Source organism: Amphiura filiformis, chromosome 6, assembly GCF_039555335.1.
Source record: "Amphiura filiformis chromosome 6, Afil_fr2py, whole genome shotgun sequence".
Lineage (NCBI taxonomy): Eukaryota > Metazoa > Echinodermata > Ophiuroidea > Amphilepidida > Amphiuridae > Amphiura > Amphiura filiformis.
The window spans coordinates 60,119,535-60,134,016 of NC_092633.1; the positions used below are offsets into that span (position 1 = coordinate 60,119,535).

A 14,482-nucleotide genomic window follows, 5' to 3' on the forward strand; every position below is an offset into this window, starting at 1 on the left:
GTTTTCTGACAACCTTTTATAACCTTTTGCGAATGATGTCGAAAACGTTTTGTGTTTGCTGGGATATAGACCACACGATGTGCCTTACAGAGGTGGGATTATGTTTCTTTAGCAAACTATATTAGTTTGAAACGCTAAAAAATGAACTCCAAAAAAGGCCTTTAAAAATCAAAAATCTTACACTAATTTGACTAAAAGGCACAATTTCATGCTTAATTTTAACACCAGGACTAATTATTTTTATGCCCATATTCCTTTCGACCGTTCACAAACACTTGTTAGGGGGACTGATGCAAAAAGGGGGTCCTTAAAAGTTTTGACCCTCCTAAGGGGAGGCTGAAAAAATTGACCACAAATTTACCCGGGAAAATTGAGTTTATATGCTTTTCTATGGTATTGACCCATAATTTTCATGTCAAATAGGGGGCCCTGAAATTTTTAAGATCGGTCCATTAATAAGGGTAGGAAGCCAGTGGCGAAGCCAGTGGCGAAGCCAGGACGGTGTGAGGGTGCAAAGCCAATCCTTTTGATAATTTTTGTCCCATTTTTAGTCATTTTAAGGACACATCCACATTTTATCCCTGAAAATTTTCTGTGAAAAATCACCGCCCACGCCCCTGTAAGGAGCCCCATAACTCATCATACAAATCAGTAAAGGTTTACCAAATAATTATGTTTAATCTTGATGAACATTGCCATCTTTATTTTCATACATGTCTCAAGTAGAAAGCAAAATTATACTTCTACGCTATTCAAATTTGGTACACTCACCGGAGCGCTTTCACCGGGTCAACCGACATCTTCAGCGCATGTTATTGCTCTGAAGATTGTTGTTGCTAGTGATGTAGTACTAGGACACCTCCGATGAAGTCAAATGTGTTGATGGCGTCAAACATGAAGATGTTGTGCCGCCCCTTGGTTCCGGGGGGCAGGAGGTTGTCCCAAAAATCTTCAAGTTTGACCGTTGACGTCATCAACATCTGTGACGTCATCGGAGGTGAGCAACAACAATCTTCAGAGCAATAACATCCGCTGAAGACGCCGATTGACCTGGTGAAAGCGCTCCGGTGAGTGTACTAAATTTGAGTAGCGTAGAAGTATAATATTTTGCTTTCTATTTTCGTTTACCGCTACGTATGAATATACATCCTTATAATATGTCTCAAACACTTTTCCAATTCAAGTGTCACTTGAAACTTCACTCAAATAGGTAGGTTTGTCGAGTCGTTCAGCTTTGTATTCGATAAGTTTGCATGGTGAATTGGTGAATTTTTATGAGTTTTTTGCTAGATTTATCCGTTTAGTCGTGAGGTATGAATATATGCACAATATATAATTATGTCAATGAAGAAGTTGTTCATAATGGACTTTGTGTATGATGATTTATAGAAGGAACGCTTATACGTTATTCATTCCCACTGTTGTCGCGCAGAAAGGTTACGAATTACCGAATCGCCGGTAGGATCAATATATTTTGAAGCCGCCAATTTACCCATGGCCTCTGAGGTTGGATAATGAAGATGAGGGTTGTCTGACAAGATGACATCTTGGATGATGCTTGCTATCTCTGCTCCTGTTTGAATCTGTGGTATTAAAATAAAACAATTAATGATAATAAGTTAATAAGGCAGCCAAAAAGATAAATTTGCACTGTCTAAATCAACATATTATTGAAAAATAACACCTTGATGTTTTTGCAGAAGTTCAGATTACAAATCATATACTTTGAAAACTTGCTTGATTTATTGTTGTTAATGAGTTATGTACATTTTACAAAGGTAATGTGGTTTTAACCCACTTTACAACATAACTCAAGAACCACATGACTTACAGAAACATAAGTGATATTTGAATTCTTCTACACCAGGGGCGTAGGCAGCTTTCTTGGTCAGGAGGGCAAAATAAAATTTCAGGGGCACAGACGAAAAAAATTGCAGTTGCATTTTACACTATTTTCGCACATGATTGGGGTGAAAGGGGCTTTATTGTGACAATGTACGCGCGCAGCGAGCAAAATTTTTATATTTTACAATATTTAGGCCATGGTCGGGGTGAATTTTGGTGGAAAAGGGTGTTCCTTGCCCCTTTTCTTTTCCTTTGCTCTCCAGATTTTCTCATTCATTTTTTGTCAGAGGGGCACTTTTTCCTTCATTTTTTGTCAGGGGGGCACTCTGCCCCCCTTGCCACCCCACTGGCTACGCTACTGTTCTACACGCTCGCATTGAAATGATCAATGCAATTTTTGCCAAAGCTCACTGCCATTCGCAGAAAGCTGAGAACGACCAAATTGCAACAGTTGAAAATAGTTACTAACCTTAAATTATTTACATGTTAAAGCCATATTGTAACATTTGATGAGGAGGACGCCCTCAATATTTTTCAAAATTCTATTTTTTACACAAATTTAATGTACTTTATTAAACTATGAACATGCCCTGCAAAATCAAGACGCTAGGTGCTGTAGTTTACTCACAATCCGAGATTTTGTATAAAACGCAGATCATTTAATCATTACACGATGATCACACACAATACGTACATGGCGTGCGGGACGGTCATACACACATTAAAGGATCGTGCCGTAATACGAGCGATGGAGCGATACGCATTAATGACATAGGCGCTGGTAGTAAATTCCAATTGTCTTTGCTTTACCTTAGTTGTTCAACTCAAAATTAAAATCTGACAGTAAAAGTTAACATTTTATGGAATAGAAATACTAACTTTTAATACTAATTTTTTATGGAAATGTTACAACATGGCTTTAATAATAGTAAATTACTTCGGGTGCAGCAACAGGTGCCTGATGCCTGGTACGGGACCCTTGCCCCGGTTATTTTATTTTCTGTTATATTTTTATTATAACTTATGTACTCCCATAGAACTGCGTGTTACATGGTCAAAATAACCAGTGGGATTTCTTTCACTTTACACTGCTATTTCAGCTTAAAATGGACAGAAACCCTTTCCGGCAGTTATTACTAATTTAACATTTTGTATAAAGAATAACAAAATTAAAATTGGACGGAAATCGTACATTATGATTTTAATGTTTAAAAGCCCATCCTAATAATTTTATGACACCCCTACTTTTGCTGTATACACAATTATGCCCCCCCCCCCCCCTCCCCGCCCCCGTTTTTTCAGGACCCCCTCCCGAAGAAAATGATAGCCCTAAGTATTAACCGTCATTTTAAAACTATCTCTTTAAGCTTTCTTTAATCTTTAAGCTTTCAAAATGAAACATATTTCTTCACTTACTACTTTTGGAGCACGTTCCTCAGCACCGGCAAATGTGTCTTTGTAATATTGCCGAGTTTTCTCATCTACGTCGGCATCTACCTCGTTGCCGAAGTTGCCTGTATCATTTGATGCAATGTTGCCACGAAATTCAGTTTGGACTGGTCCTGGTTCAATAACGCTAACGCTAAAGAAGTAAAAATACATGTACCGTATTATGTTTTAACAATAGACAGTGCCGGCACCGGGAAAATGAAAAAGTAAGAGGGCAAACATTAATAAATTTGCCACATTTTCAGGATAAAAATTATTTCAGTCAAATAAAAAAATTTTAAATGTCCCCCTTGACTAGGAGGAGTATTAGATAACCCCGGGTAGAGAACAACTCAGAAGATCAATAAGTCCTCCTCCTCCGGGTCCCCTCCCTCCAGCTTCCTCTCCCTATACCAGACACACGTAATCCTGATGTTGAAATTGAGTTTTCAGACAGACCGATTTATAAACGTAACCGAATTTTTTAACCACGTAACCCCCTCCCCACAAGAAAAAGAAACCAAACGAAGAAACCATTTATGTTTACAATGACGTCATCGATCGTTTGGTTGTTCCCTAACAAAATGAAACAGCCATAATTTAAGGGATTTTATTATTATGTAAACGTTCACTCCAATACGTAAACAGGTAAATCACCCTCTAGTGTTGCTTTTCAACTCATTAATTCTGACGAGAATTTCATGTTTTTCGTTGGGAATGCTTAAAGGAATATAGATTTAATAATGAGCTATTATGTACATTTAAATATTATTCGAAGAGGAGGCAACGAAATTAGGCATAATTGTTATCGTTTATATCAGGCAATTATATAAGTAGCCGATTCAATATTTTGCGAGGGCCAGAGGGAATGGGAGAAATGAAATAAGTTTCGCGTTCCCTCTCTCTTCCGTTTACATTCCCCTTTGTAATTGTTTAGATTCCCTCTCAAGACCCCCATTGGTTTGTGGATTCCACACTCATTCTCCCATTCCCATGCAAATATTGAATGGTTCCTAACAAATATAGAAAAACGACAATGAACAAAATGTTATATGTATTCTCCTTTTCTTCTTTAAAACAAATTGTGTATCATTATATTTTACCTTATGTTGAATTTATTCAATAATGGTGCAATAGATTCGGAGAATCCCTCAACTGCAGACTTGCTAGACACGTAAATGTCACAGAATGGGTAGCCTGTATAGAGTAGTAGAAATCATTTGGATAACATTCGTAAATAGAATGTAAACATCACAGAATGGGTAGCCTGTATAGACTAGCAGAAATTATTTAGATAACATTCGTACATAGAATTTATTATTGAACATAATTATAAAAACTGACAATTGAATAATCTATGTGTAGGTCTTTTTCGGTAGGTATTTATTTTACTCTGCCCTCGACGTTTTTACAGGGCTAGCCAACTCCATCTACCGGGCAGAAATTTTAAGTTAACCCGGTAAACACTTTGATTTTGGGCTTCTTCAGTCAGTGTATAATTGCAAATTGGCCCGGTGAACACAAAATCTCGCCTTAGTGTAAAATTGAAATTTTACTCTCGGGTAAATTCGGGCAAAAATGAATGATGTCTAAGCCAGAAATGTTGCCCACCCTGTGATACCTGATGGCTGGTACGTCACTGCTGGATAGAGACCCATATTTATACATGACATAAAACAGCATATGAGATCAATATCATATTCTTCATCAGTTAGGCTGTCGAGATGTTCCTCATACTTAAATATTAAATGTGTGGAACTTACCAAACAGTCCTGCCATACTGCTGACATTAATGATATGTCCTGTTCGTTTACTTTTCATGCCAGGAATAACGGCTTGAGTCAACCGCATCAAGCCAAATACGTTGGTCTCAAACACCGTCCTAATTTGACTCATTGCTACTTTTTCCACTACGCCAGCCTGCCCTACTCCTGCATTGTTAACTGTAAAAGAAAGTTACGCATTTTTAAACAAAACAGTTGAGAACTAACGTATAATATTCTCTAAAGCAAAATAATGAAATTTAGTACCATTTTATGGATCGCTTTAGAGTGATCACTCCAGAGGAGTCAAATTTTACTCTTTTGAAAGTGAATCAGCCCAATCGGCATTGCATCTTCCGGTTTTTTTAGAGTAATTTTGGGACACTTTGAGCTCTCACATATCGGGAAAATAATTGCTGTATTAACAATAAAATAATTGAAATAATTATGTTTTTTTAATGATTATTTGATTGTAATGAAAGTTGACCTGTGGCCCCATTTTATAGATTATTTTGATGAATGTTCTTGATGATCACATAAAGATTGAACCACAGAGTACACATCCTTGAGAGGGCACTCTATTCACGTGGTTTCTTTTCCAAGAGATTACGAATTTTGATGGTTTGCAAGTGAAGAGTGTCCACACTATCGACTGATTACGTTACTGTTATTAGTACATATTATCTGTATCTAATCGAAGTACTTGTAATAGTAATCCGGTTCTAAGTTCTATGCCCTAATACCCAAGGACGTTAGAGATAGAAAGGAGAGGAAATAGATTACGTAATGCTTTGTTCCTTTGATGCCAATTTGATTTTCCGGTAGGCTATCTATTCATACCATTGTTTCGAACAAAGGGGTTCCGCCATTTAATTCCGCTTTTAAAACATCGCAGCAAATATTTTATCAACACTTAAATAACATTCTGTTTAGGAATATTTAGTTTTTAAAAATGTTTTTTGAATGTTATTAAAACGTTTTTATATCCTTTATATAACCCGGCAACGTTTTCTGTAAAACATTTTCTGTTTGCTGGGTCGTTAAAGTACGCTTTGTGTACAAATCAATAGGGCATCCAATGGAGCAACTTTTGAATTTGCATTTTCCTAGTGATTTTGAATCACCATATCTTTTGTTTCTTGGTCGATTTCAACCAATGAGAAAATCTGAGCTAAATTGACTGCTGGTTTTATATTATGACATAATATATGTTTTTGTTCAGGATATACACGGGTGAAAATAATTGCTATACCTGATTCTTTTGCTGTCTGTATTAGCTAAAAGTACCTAGTCTAAAATATAATGCACAGCTATATATAGTCAACAACATTGCATATTCACAAAATGGCTCGAACTCTCAGTGCTCTCATTTGTTTCCTTTGAATTTGTAAATTTTGAAAAATTGTTATAAAAATTAAGGAGTTTTTTTAAAGATTCTTACTTAAAATATCTACCCCTCCTTCCTCTCGAATGATCTTATCAATAAACTGTACGATCGCATCCTCCTTAGTGACGTCAAGCTCACGAATAAAGAGTGTTTTATCCAATGTAGATCCTGCAGCATCTTCTAACTTGGACTGCTTGGCTAGATTCCTCATTGTTGCAAACACTTTGAATCTGCTGTTCTTGTCATTTGCCAAAAGTGCAGCAGTTTCCAGACCGATGCCGGTAGAACAGCCAGTGATGACCACTACTTTAGGTGCCATTTTATCAAATTGTAGATAACCTCAGCTGAAAGTATGCAAAAGTAACATATAAAAGTTATATTTCTTTCTAAATTGTTTTAAAAATCAAAGCTATTTAGTTTAAAGGCTATTTTTAAGATAGAAATTTTACTAAGACACTCCAGACACTCTACATGCTCTAGGAACTATGACAAGGTCTTCGAAAAACAGTTGGCTCACACACGTAGAACGATAGTCTCCTGTTGGCTATTGTTGTAGAAGGCCCACTCAGCAGGAGCTATTTTAACGTGCCTCTTGGCACGTTTGTGCAGTGAGATTACAAATCCGTGCAATGAGAATTACAAATCCGTGCTTAAGATAAGATTGAGTCACAAATCATAGCAAATCCTACGTAAAGTAAGTATTTTTGTCCAGTAGATATTTTTTATTCAACCAAAAGTTGCCTTAAAACGCCTTTGGAACATTGTCAAAATTTTCCGGCGACGACAAACAGTTTCTCCGCTTCTCCCTGTATTTTTCGGTAGGGAATGCCTCGGGACGAGAGCAGAGGCGTACCGATCGGGGAACTCCCTCCGATGCAGGCACTGCAATAAAAGTAACTACACTTGCCAACGTGCAGTGACCTTTTCCTACTAAAATAGTCCCCTGCCACTCAGTCACTTAATTAGGTTATAGAAGCGATCGAAATCGGTGTTGAAATGAGCAAAAATTAATTTTCTCAGTCAAATTACAAGTAATAATTGTCATTTTTTCAGAAAATGTCAGAACAAAACCATAATGCTTGATACTGTATATTTTTTCCAAACCCTAGTGTTAAAATTAGGCGTAAAATTTAGTGTTCTAGTGTAAGATTTTCGATTTTAACAGTCTTCAACTTGGCCCTTGGCCCGCGAGCTTCCTTTTTTTTTGGATGCACTATTTAGCTTTTCAAAGTAATATAGTTCGCTACTGAAGGATTTTCCCCAACTATATAACGCACATTATTATGAGTATATTGAGTTTTGTCAGAATTTACGTTTTGATTTCACCATTTAATAGTTTTTAATTGGGCTTATTTTTTACCTAAAGGCTGTGCTTATTATCAAGTTTTCAAGCCTCTTCTTATGTTGGAGAATATAGGCAGATTGCATCATTTGCCCCGTTCCCCTGTCTTGCTTGTCTGTGTTCCTGTTGGAACCAATTAGGTCTAGCCACTTTGAAAGTGACTTTGTCACTATCTGGCTATTCCTGCCAGTGTTTCTCTTGTCGTTTGTTTTTGTTCCTGGTTAAGGCCATGCCATCTCTATAGTTCGATTTATGACCTTCCATGGTTTGCATTTTATATTTTTGCATGTGTAATTTATATGTAAGTGTGTAATTTTGATGTTGTGCAATATTTTATATGTAGTATGTGTTTTTTTACTGGCAAATAAAATGATATGATATTAAATGATATGATATGATTCTCCACTTCCGATGGATTTTTTTTTCAAAATCAACGCGTAATTATACCCATGGATGAATGATTCTGCAAGCCACGATAGAAATATCTATTAATTCTGCTGGTAGGCCTATTAAGTACTGAGATGGACATTTCAGCTGTCTGAAAGGGAAAAGGGTGATATCACAACGGAAATTATGATAAAACTATAATTATATATAAACCCACACGATGTGCCTTACAGAGGTTAGAAAACTATATTAGTTTGAAAAAAAAATGAATTCCGAAAAAAGCTCGAGGGCGAAGTTAAGGCCTATAAAAATCAGAAATCTTACACTAAAAGACACAATTTCATACCTGATTTTAACGTCAGGATTTTTTTTAATGTATATTAAAGTACTGTGTTTTTCAGTAAGGGGAAAATTATTGCTTTATATTTGACCGAGAAAATTTATTTCATATGAAAAAGGTGTAGCCTATCTCTGAATTGTGCTGATTTCAAAATGTATCGATCGACTTTTAGCGCGACTATGCATATTAAACCAAAGAAGCTAGTGATCACCGTTCAGTGGTCCGCCAACCGCAAGACCACAATGTAATGCAGTGTGTCAATTTGTCCAAATTAGCATAAAGGCGCAGGATTGTTTATTGCACAAATAGCCCATAATTGCTAGAAAGTGTGCAATTTGTACAAATAGCACAATAGCCACGTGCATAAACAACTTTACAAATTCAGCTGCAAATTGTATAAATAGCCACAGATAGTTGCAATTCATGCAATTTATGCCAGTCCATTGCAAGAATAGTTTTAAGATAGTGTGCAATCTGTACAAATAGCGCAAATAGCCACACATGAGCAATGTTTTACAAATAGCCACAGATAGTTGAAAGTTATGGAATTCCAATGTATGCAGTCAATTGCACGAATATAGCCTACAGTTGTAAGAAAATGTCCCGGAAAATGTGCAATGTACAAATAGCACAACTAGCCACGTGCATAAGCAATTTTACAAATTGCATCAACAGCAACAGATTGTTGCAATTTGTGCACTTTATGCCATCAAGCTGACGGAGTTTAAGCGCCTATACTAGTTTTGTATTTGGCGCAATTTATTCCAGTCAATTGCACGAATAACCAACTGTGTGATAAGAAATTATGCAATCTGCACAAATAGCCACGTGCATAAGCAATTTTAACAAATTGTATAAATAACCACAGATTGTTGCAATTTGTTCAATTAATGCCACCCAAGCTGATGGAGCTAAACTTGAATTGATTTGAAATCTGCATTTAGATGTCAAGGATTGCACTAGTGGTTGATTTGGAAAAATCCGTTCCTTTTACATAGAAAATGTCCATCACATAAATTGATGACCCGCTTCAATAGACCCATCGAAAACAACTGAGTAAAATTTCCTACTTTTTGAAGAGGTACACTTTCATAAAAAGCATGGACTTACCTGTCGACACTCGAACCTACTGCAGCAAAAGTAAACAAATTATGTGAAGTGCCAGTACATATACAGGCGCGGAAGCGTACTATCAACGTTATCAAAGGTCAATTCTTACCAAATAGTCCTTGTAGTAATTGAATAATATTACATTGCAGAGTTGATAATAGTGCATTTAATAGTGCATTATACAGAGTTAAACTATAGAAATAGCTGTCGTCAGCACACCACGAACACAGCCGTTTATGCTTTAACCTTCCACTAGTACTAGAACACTGGGAAATAAGCCCATTGGGTAAAAAGGACCATTTTACCCAACCGTTGCAACCTCGGGGCTGCATTAACATCCTTCGTGGATTGGGCAAGGTTTGTAACCCGATGTAAAAAATTGATAACATTTTTAGGTAAATTATATAAAATAACCCAATGTTGAATAAAATTTACCCAGTGTTGGGCCCGGGGTGTTGGGTAAAAAAATAATTTACGGTTCTAGCAATGTCGGTCTAGACACCGACTATGAATGGGTGCATGAGATGTCACTGTGTGTTAGTTGTAGGAGGCATTTTGATGGTATTGGCACAGCCCATAAATACCCCTTTATAATGGCATTTGATCCCAAATCTTTGAACAGTCCATAGACGGTGACTAATGTCAATGTATGTGCAATGTGTTTGATGTTATTTGCGACAAAAAAAGGGGAATTTTGAAATGGCCTCTTAATGAACTGTGGCACGAAATCTGTAAAGACCTACAAATGAGCCCAACCCCCTCAAATGGGGCTTGGTACCATAAGCTACAATGCTACTAGTGATCGTTGACAACATGAGGTACACAAAAATGTATGATATCAATTAAAACAGAGTGGTTTTTGGCGGGAAAAGGCCTCACACCTAACTTGACACAGGGTAAAACTTACTCAAATTGTGTTAAATGTATGCCTCTAGTTATAGTCATAATTCGGATTCACAAAATGTATATAGTTTGACCTGTGTATGACTTCTTTCCAAGTTTTGGCAATATATAAATGTTTTTAATTTAATAAGAATTGTATGTTCTGTGCAATATGTTTATTGACTGTATGATGATATGCTGAATAAATTCAAATCAACACAAAACATTTTTAAAACGGTTTAAACGATTTATATTTTGGGTTTTAGTTTTTAGTGTAAAAAGGTTTTGATACTATTAAATTTCGCGGGTTATATAAATCATCACCTGACTTGGTTTTGATTTTATTACTGTTTGCTAATAAGCACTGAATGCAGGTAAATGATGCAATGTGAATATTAGGATATTGTTAAAGTGAATCGTATAATAAAAATAAAAAAAGATGAAGATCAAGGATGTGGTGTATGATGTTTGTAATTGATGTTCTATAAAACACGAAGATCAAGGATGTAATCTGAATATTTAGAAATTGTTAAAGTGAATCGTATCATATAAAAAGATGAAGATCAAGGCTGTTGCGGATGAGATTTGTCATTGATGTCCTATAAAAACTCGAAGATCGAGGATGTAATTTGAACATAAGGAAATTGTTAAAGTGAATCGTTTCATATAAAAATTATGAAGATCAAGGATGTGGCGGATGAGATTTGTCATTGATGTTCTATAAAAACTCGAAGATCAAGGATGTAATGTGAATATTAGGAAATTGTTAAAGTGAATCGTATCATATAAGAAGATGAAGATCAAGGGTGTGGCGGATGAGATTTCTAATTGATGTCCTATAAAATCTCGAAGATCAAAGATCTACTGTGAATAATATAGGTAATTGTTAAAGTGAATCGTATCATATAAAAAGATGAAGATGAAGGATGTGGCGGATGAGATTTGTCATTGATGTTCTATAAAAACTTAAAAATCAAGGATGTAATGTGAATATTATTGTTAAAGTGAATCGTATTGTATAAAAATATGAAGATCAAGGATGTGGCGGATGGGATTTGTCATTGATGTTCTATAAAAACTCAAAGATCAAGGATGTAATGTGAATATTAGGAAATTGTTAAAGTGCATCGTTTCATATTAACAGATGAAGATCAAGAATGTGGCGGATGAGATTTGTCATTGATGTTCTATAAAAACTCGAAAATCAAGTATGTAATGTGAATATTAGGAATTTGTTGAAGTGAATCGTATTGTATAAAAAAATATGAAGATCAAGGATGTGGCGAATGAGATTTGTCATTGAAGTCCTATAAAAACTCAAAGATCAAGGATGTAATGTGAATATTAGGAAATCGAATGTGAATATTAGGAAATTGTTAAAGTGAATCGTATCGTATAAAAATATGAAGATCAAGGATGTGGCGGATGGGATTTGTCATTGATGTTCTATAAAAACTCAAAGATCAAGGATATAAATAATGTGAATATTAGGAAATTGTTAAAGTGAATCGTTTCATATAAAAATATGAAGATCAAGGATGTGGGGGATGGGATTTGTCATTGATGTTCTATAAAAACTCAAAAATCAAGTATGTAATGTGAATAATAGGAAATTGTTGAAGTGAATCGTATTGTATAAAAATATGAAGATCAAGGATGTGGCGGGTGAGATTTGTCATTGATGTCCTATAAAAACTCAAAGATCAAGGATATAAATAATGTGAATATTAGGAAATTGTTAAAGTGAATCGTTTCATATAAAAATATGAAGATCAAGGATGTGGGGATGGGATTTGTCATTGATGTTCTATAAAACTCAAAGATCAAGGATATAATGTGAATATTAGGAAATTGTTAAAGTGCATCGTTTCATATTAACAGATGAAGATCAAGGATGTGGCGGATGAGATTTGTCATTGATGTTCTATAAAAACTCAAAAATCAAGTATGTAATGTGAATAATAGGAAATTGTTGAAGTGAATCGTATCGTATAAAAATATGAAGATCAAGGATGTGGCGGGTGAGATTTGTCATTGATGTTCTATAAAGCCTCAAAGATCAAGGATGTAATGTGAATATAAGGAAATTGTTAAAGTGAATCCTTTCATATAAAAAGATGAAGATCATGGATGTGGCGGATGAGATTTGTCATTGATGTTCTATAAAAAAATCGAAGATCAAGGATGTAATGTGAATATTTGGAAATTGTTAAAAGTGAATCGTTTCATATAAAAAGATGAACATCAAGGATGTGGCGGATGAGATTGGCCATTGATGTCCTATAAAAACTCAAAGATCAAGGATGTAATGTGAATATTAGGAAATCGAATGTGAATATTAGGAAGTGAATCGTATCGTATAAAAATATGAAGATCAAGGATGTGGCGGATGGGATTTGTCATTGATGTTCTATAAAAACTCAAAGATCAAGGATATAATGTGAATATTAGGAAATTGTTGAAGTGAATCGTATCGTATAAAAATATGAAGATCAAGGATTGTCATTGATGTTCTATAAAGCCTCTAAGATCAAGGATGTAATGTGAATATAAGGAAATTGTTAAAGTGAATCCTTTCATATAAAAAGATAAAGATCATGGATGTGGCGGATGAGATTTGTCATTGATGTTCTATAAAAAAAATCGAAGATCAAGGATGTAATGTGAAGATTAGGAAATTGTTAAAAGTGAATCGTTTCATATAAAAAGATGAACATCAAGGATGTGGCGGATGAGATTTGCCATTGATGTCCTATAAAAACTCAAAGATCAAGGATGTAATGTGAATATTAGGAAATCGAATGTGAATATTAGGAATTGAATCGTATCGCATAAAAATATGAAGATCAGGGATGTGGCGGATGGGATTTGTCATTGATGTTCTATAAAAACTCAAAGATCAAGGATATAATGTAAATATTAGGAAATTGTTAAAAGTGAATCGTTTCATATTAAAAGATGAAGATCACGGATGTGGCGGATGAGATTTGTCATTGATCTTGTATAAAACTCTAAGATCAAGGATGTAATGTGAAAATTAGGAAATTGTTAAAAGTGAATCGTTTCAAATAACAAGATGAAGATCAAGGATGTGGCGGATAAGATTTGTAATTGGTGTTCTATAAAAACTCGAGGATCAAGGATATAATGTGAATATTAGGAAATTGTTAAAGTGAATCGTATAGTATTAAAATATGAAGATCAAGGATGTGGCGGATGAGCTTTGTCATTGATGTTCTGCAAAAACTCGAAGATCAAGGATGTAATGTGAAGATTAGAAAATTGTTAAAAGAGAATCGTTTCATATCAAAAGATGAACATCAAGGATGTGGCGGATGAGATTTGCCATTGAAGTCCTATAAAAACTCAAAGATCAAGGATGTAATGTGAATATTAGAAAATCGAATGTGAATATTAGGACATTGTTAAAGTGAATCGTATCGTATAAAAATATGAAGATCAAGGATGTGGCGGATGGGATTTGTCATTGATGTTCTATAAAAACTCAAAGATCAAGGATATAAATAATGTGAATATTAGGAAATTGTTAAAGTGAATCGTTTCATATAAAAATATGAAGATCAAGGATGTGGCGGATGGGATTTGTCATTGATGTTCTATAAAAACTCAAAGATCAAGGATGTAATGTGAATATTAGGAAATTGTTAAAGTGCATCGTTGAATAACAGATGAAGATCAAGGATGTGGCGGATGAGATTTGTCATTGATGTTCTATAAAAAAACGAAAATCAAGTATGTAATGTGAATAATAGGAAATTGTTGAAGTGAATCGTATTGTATAAAAATATGAAGATCAAGGATGTGGCGGGTGAGATTTGTCATTGATGTCCTATAAAAACTCAAAGATCAAGGATATAAATAATGTGAATATTAGGAAATTGTTAAAGTGAATCGTTTCATATAAAAATATGAAGATCAAGGATGTGGGGGATGGGATTTGTCATTGATGTTCTATAAAAACTCAAAGATCAAGGATA

The 14,482-nt window shown here is 35.0% G+C and overlaps 1 protein-coding gene across 2 annotated transcripts; it reads right to left on the reverse strand.

The window, feature by feature from the left end:
• Nucleotides 1-1,268: 1,268 nt before the first annotated feature.
• On the reverse strand, nt 1,269-9,842 carry LOC140155741 (retinol dehydrogenase 8-like). 2 transcript variants are annotated; one of them, XM_072178685.1, is made up of 6 exons: nt 9,712-9,842; nt 6,478-6,767; nt 5,037-5,216; nt 4,377-4,470; nt 3,262-3,427; nt 1,269-1,583 (listed from the first exon to the last, which is right to left on the reverse strand). In XM_072178685.1, the coding sequence occupies exons 2-6, from the start codon at nt 6,740-6,742 to the stop codon at nt 1,410-1,412; spliced, it is 879 nt and encodes a 292-aa protein (XP_072034786.1). In that variant the 5' UTR covers nt 6,743-6,767; nt 9,712-9,842; the 3' UTR covers nt 1,269-1,409. The 2 variants fall into 2 exon arrangements, with proteins under 2 accessions (XP_072034786.1, XP_072034785.1); XM_072178684.1 differs by having other exon boundaries at nt 9,603-9,740.
• Between the last annotated feature and the right edge of the window lie 4,640 nt (nt 9,843-14,482).

Excerpts from the sequence above, each read along its gene's own strand:
- LOC140155741 (XM_072178685.1), bottom strand. The coding sequence starts at position 6,742 with ATGGCACCTAAAGTAGTGGTCATCACTGGCTGTTCTACCGGCATCGGT. Across the intron at positions 4,471-5,036 it reads CAGTATGGCAGGACTGTTTG|GCTACCCATTCTGTGACATT; the intron begins GTAAGTTCCACA and ends TACTCTATACAG. Across the intron at positions 1,584-3,261 it reads AGGAACGTGCTCCAAAAGTA|ATTCAAACAGGAGCAGAGAT; the intron begins GTAAGTGAAGAA and ends TTAATACCACAG.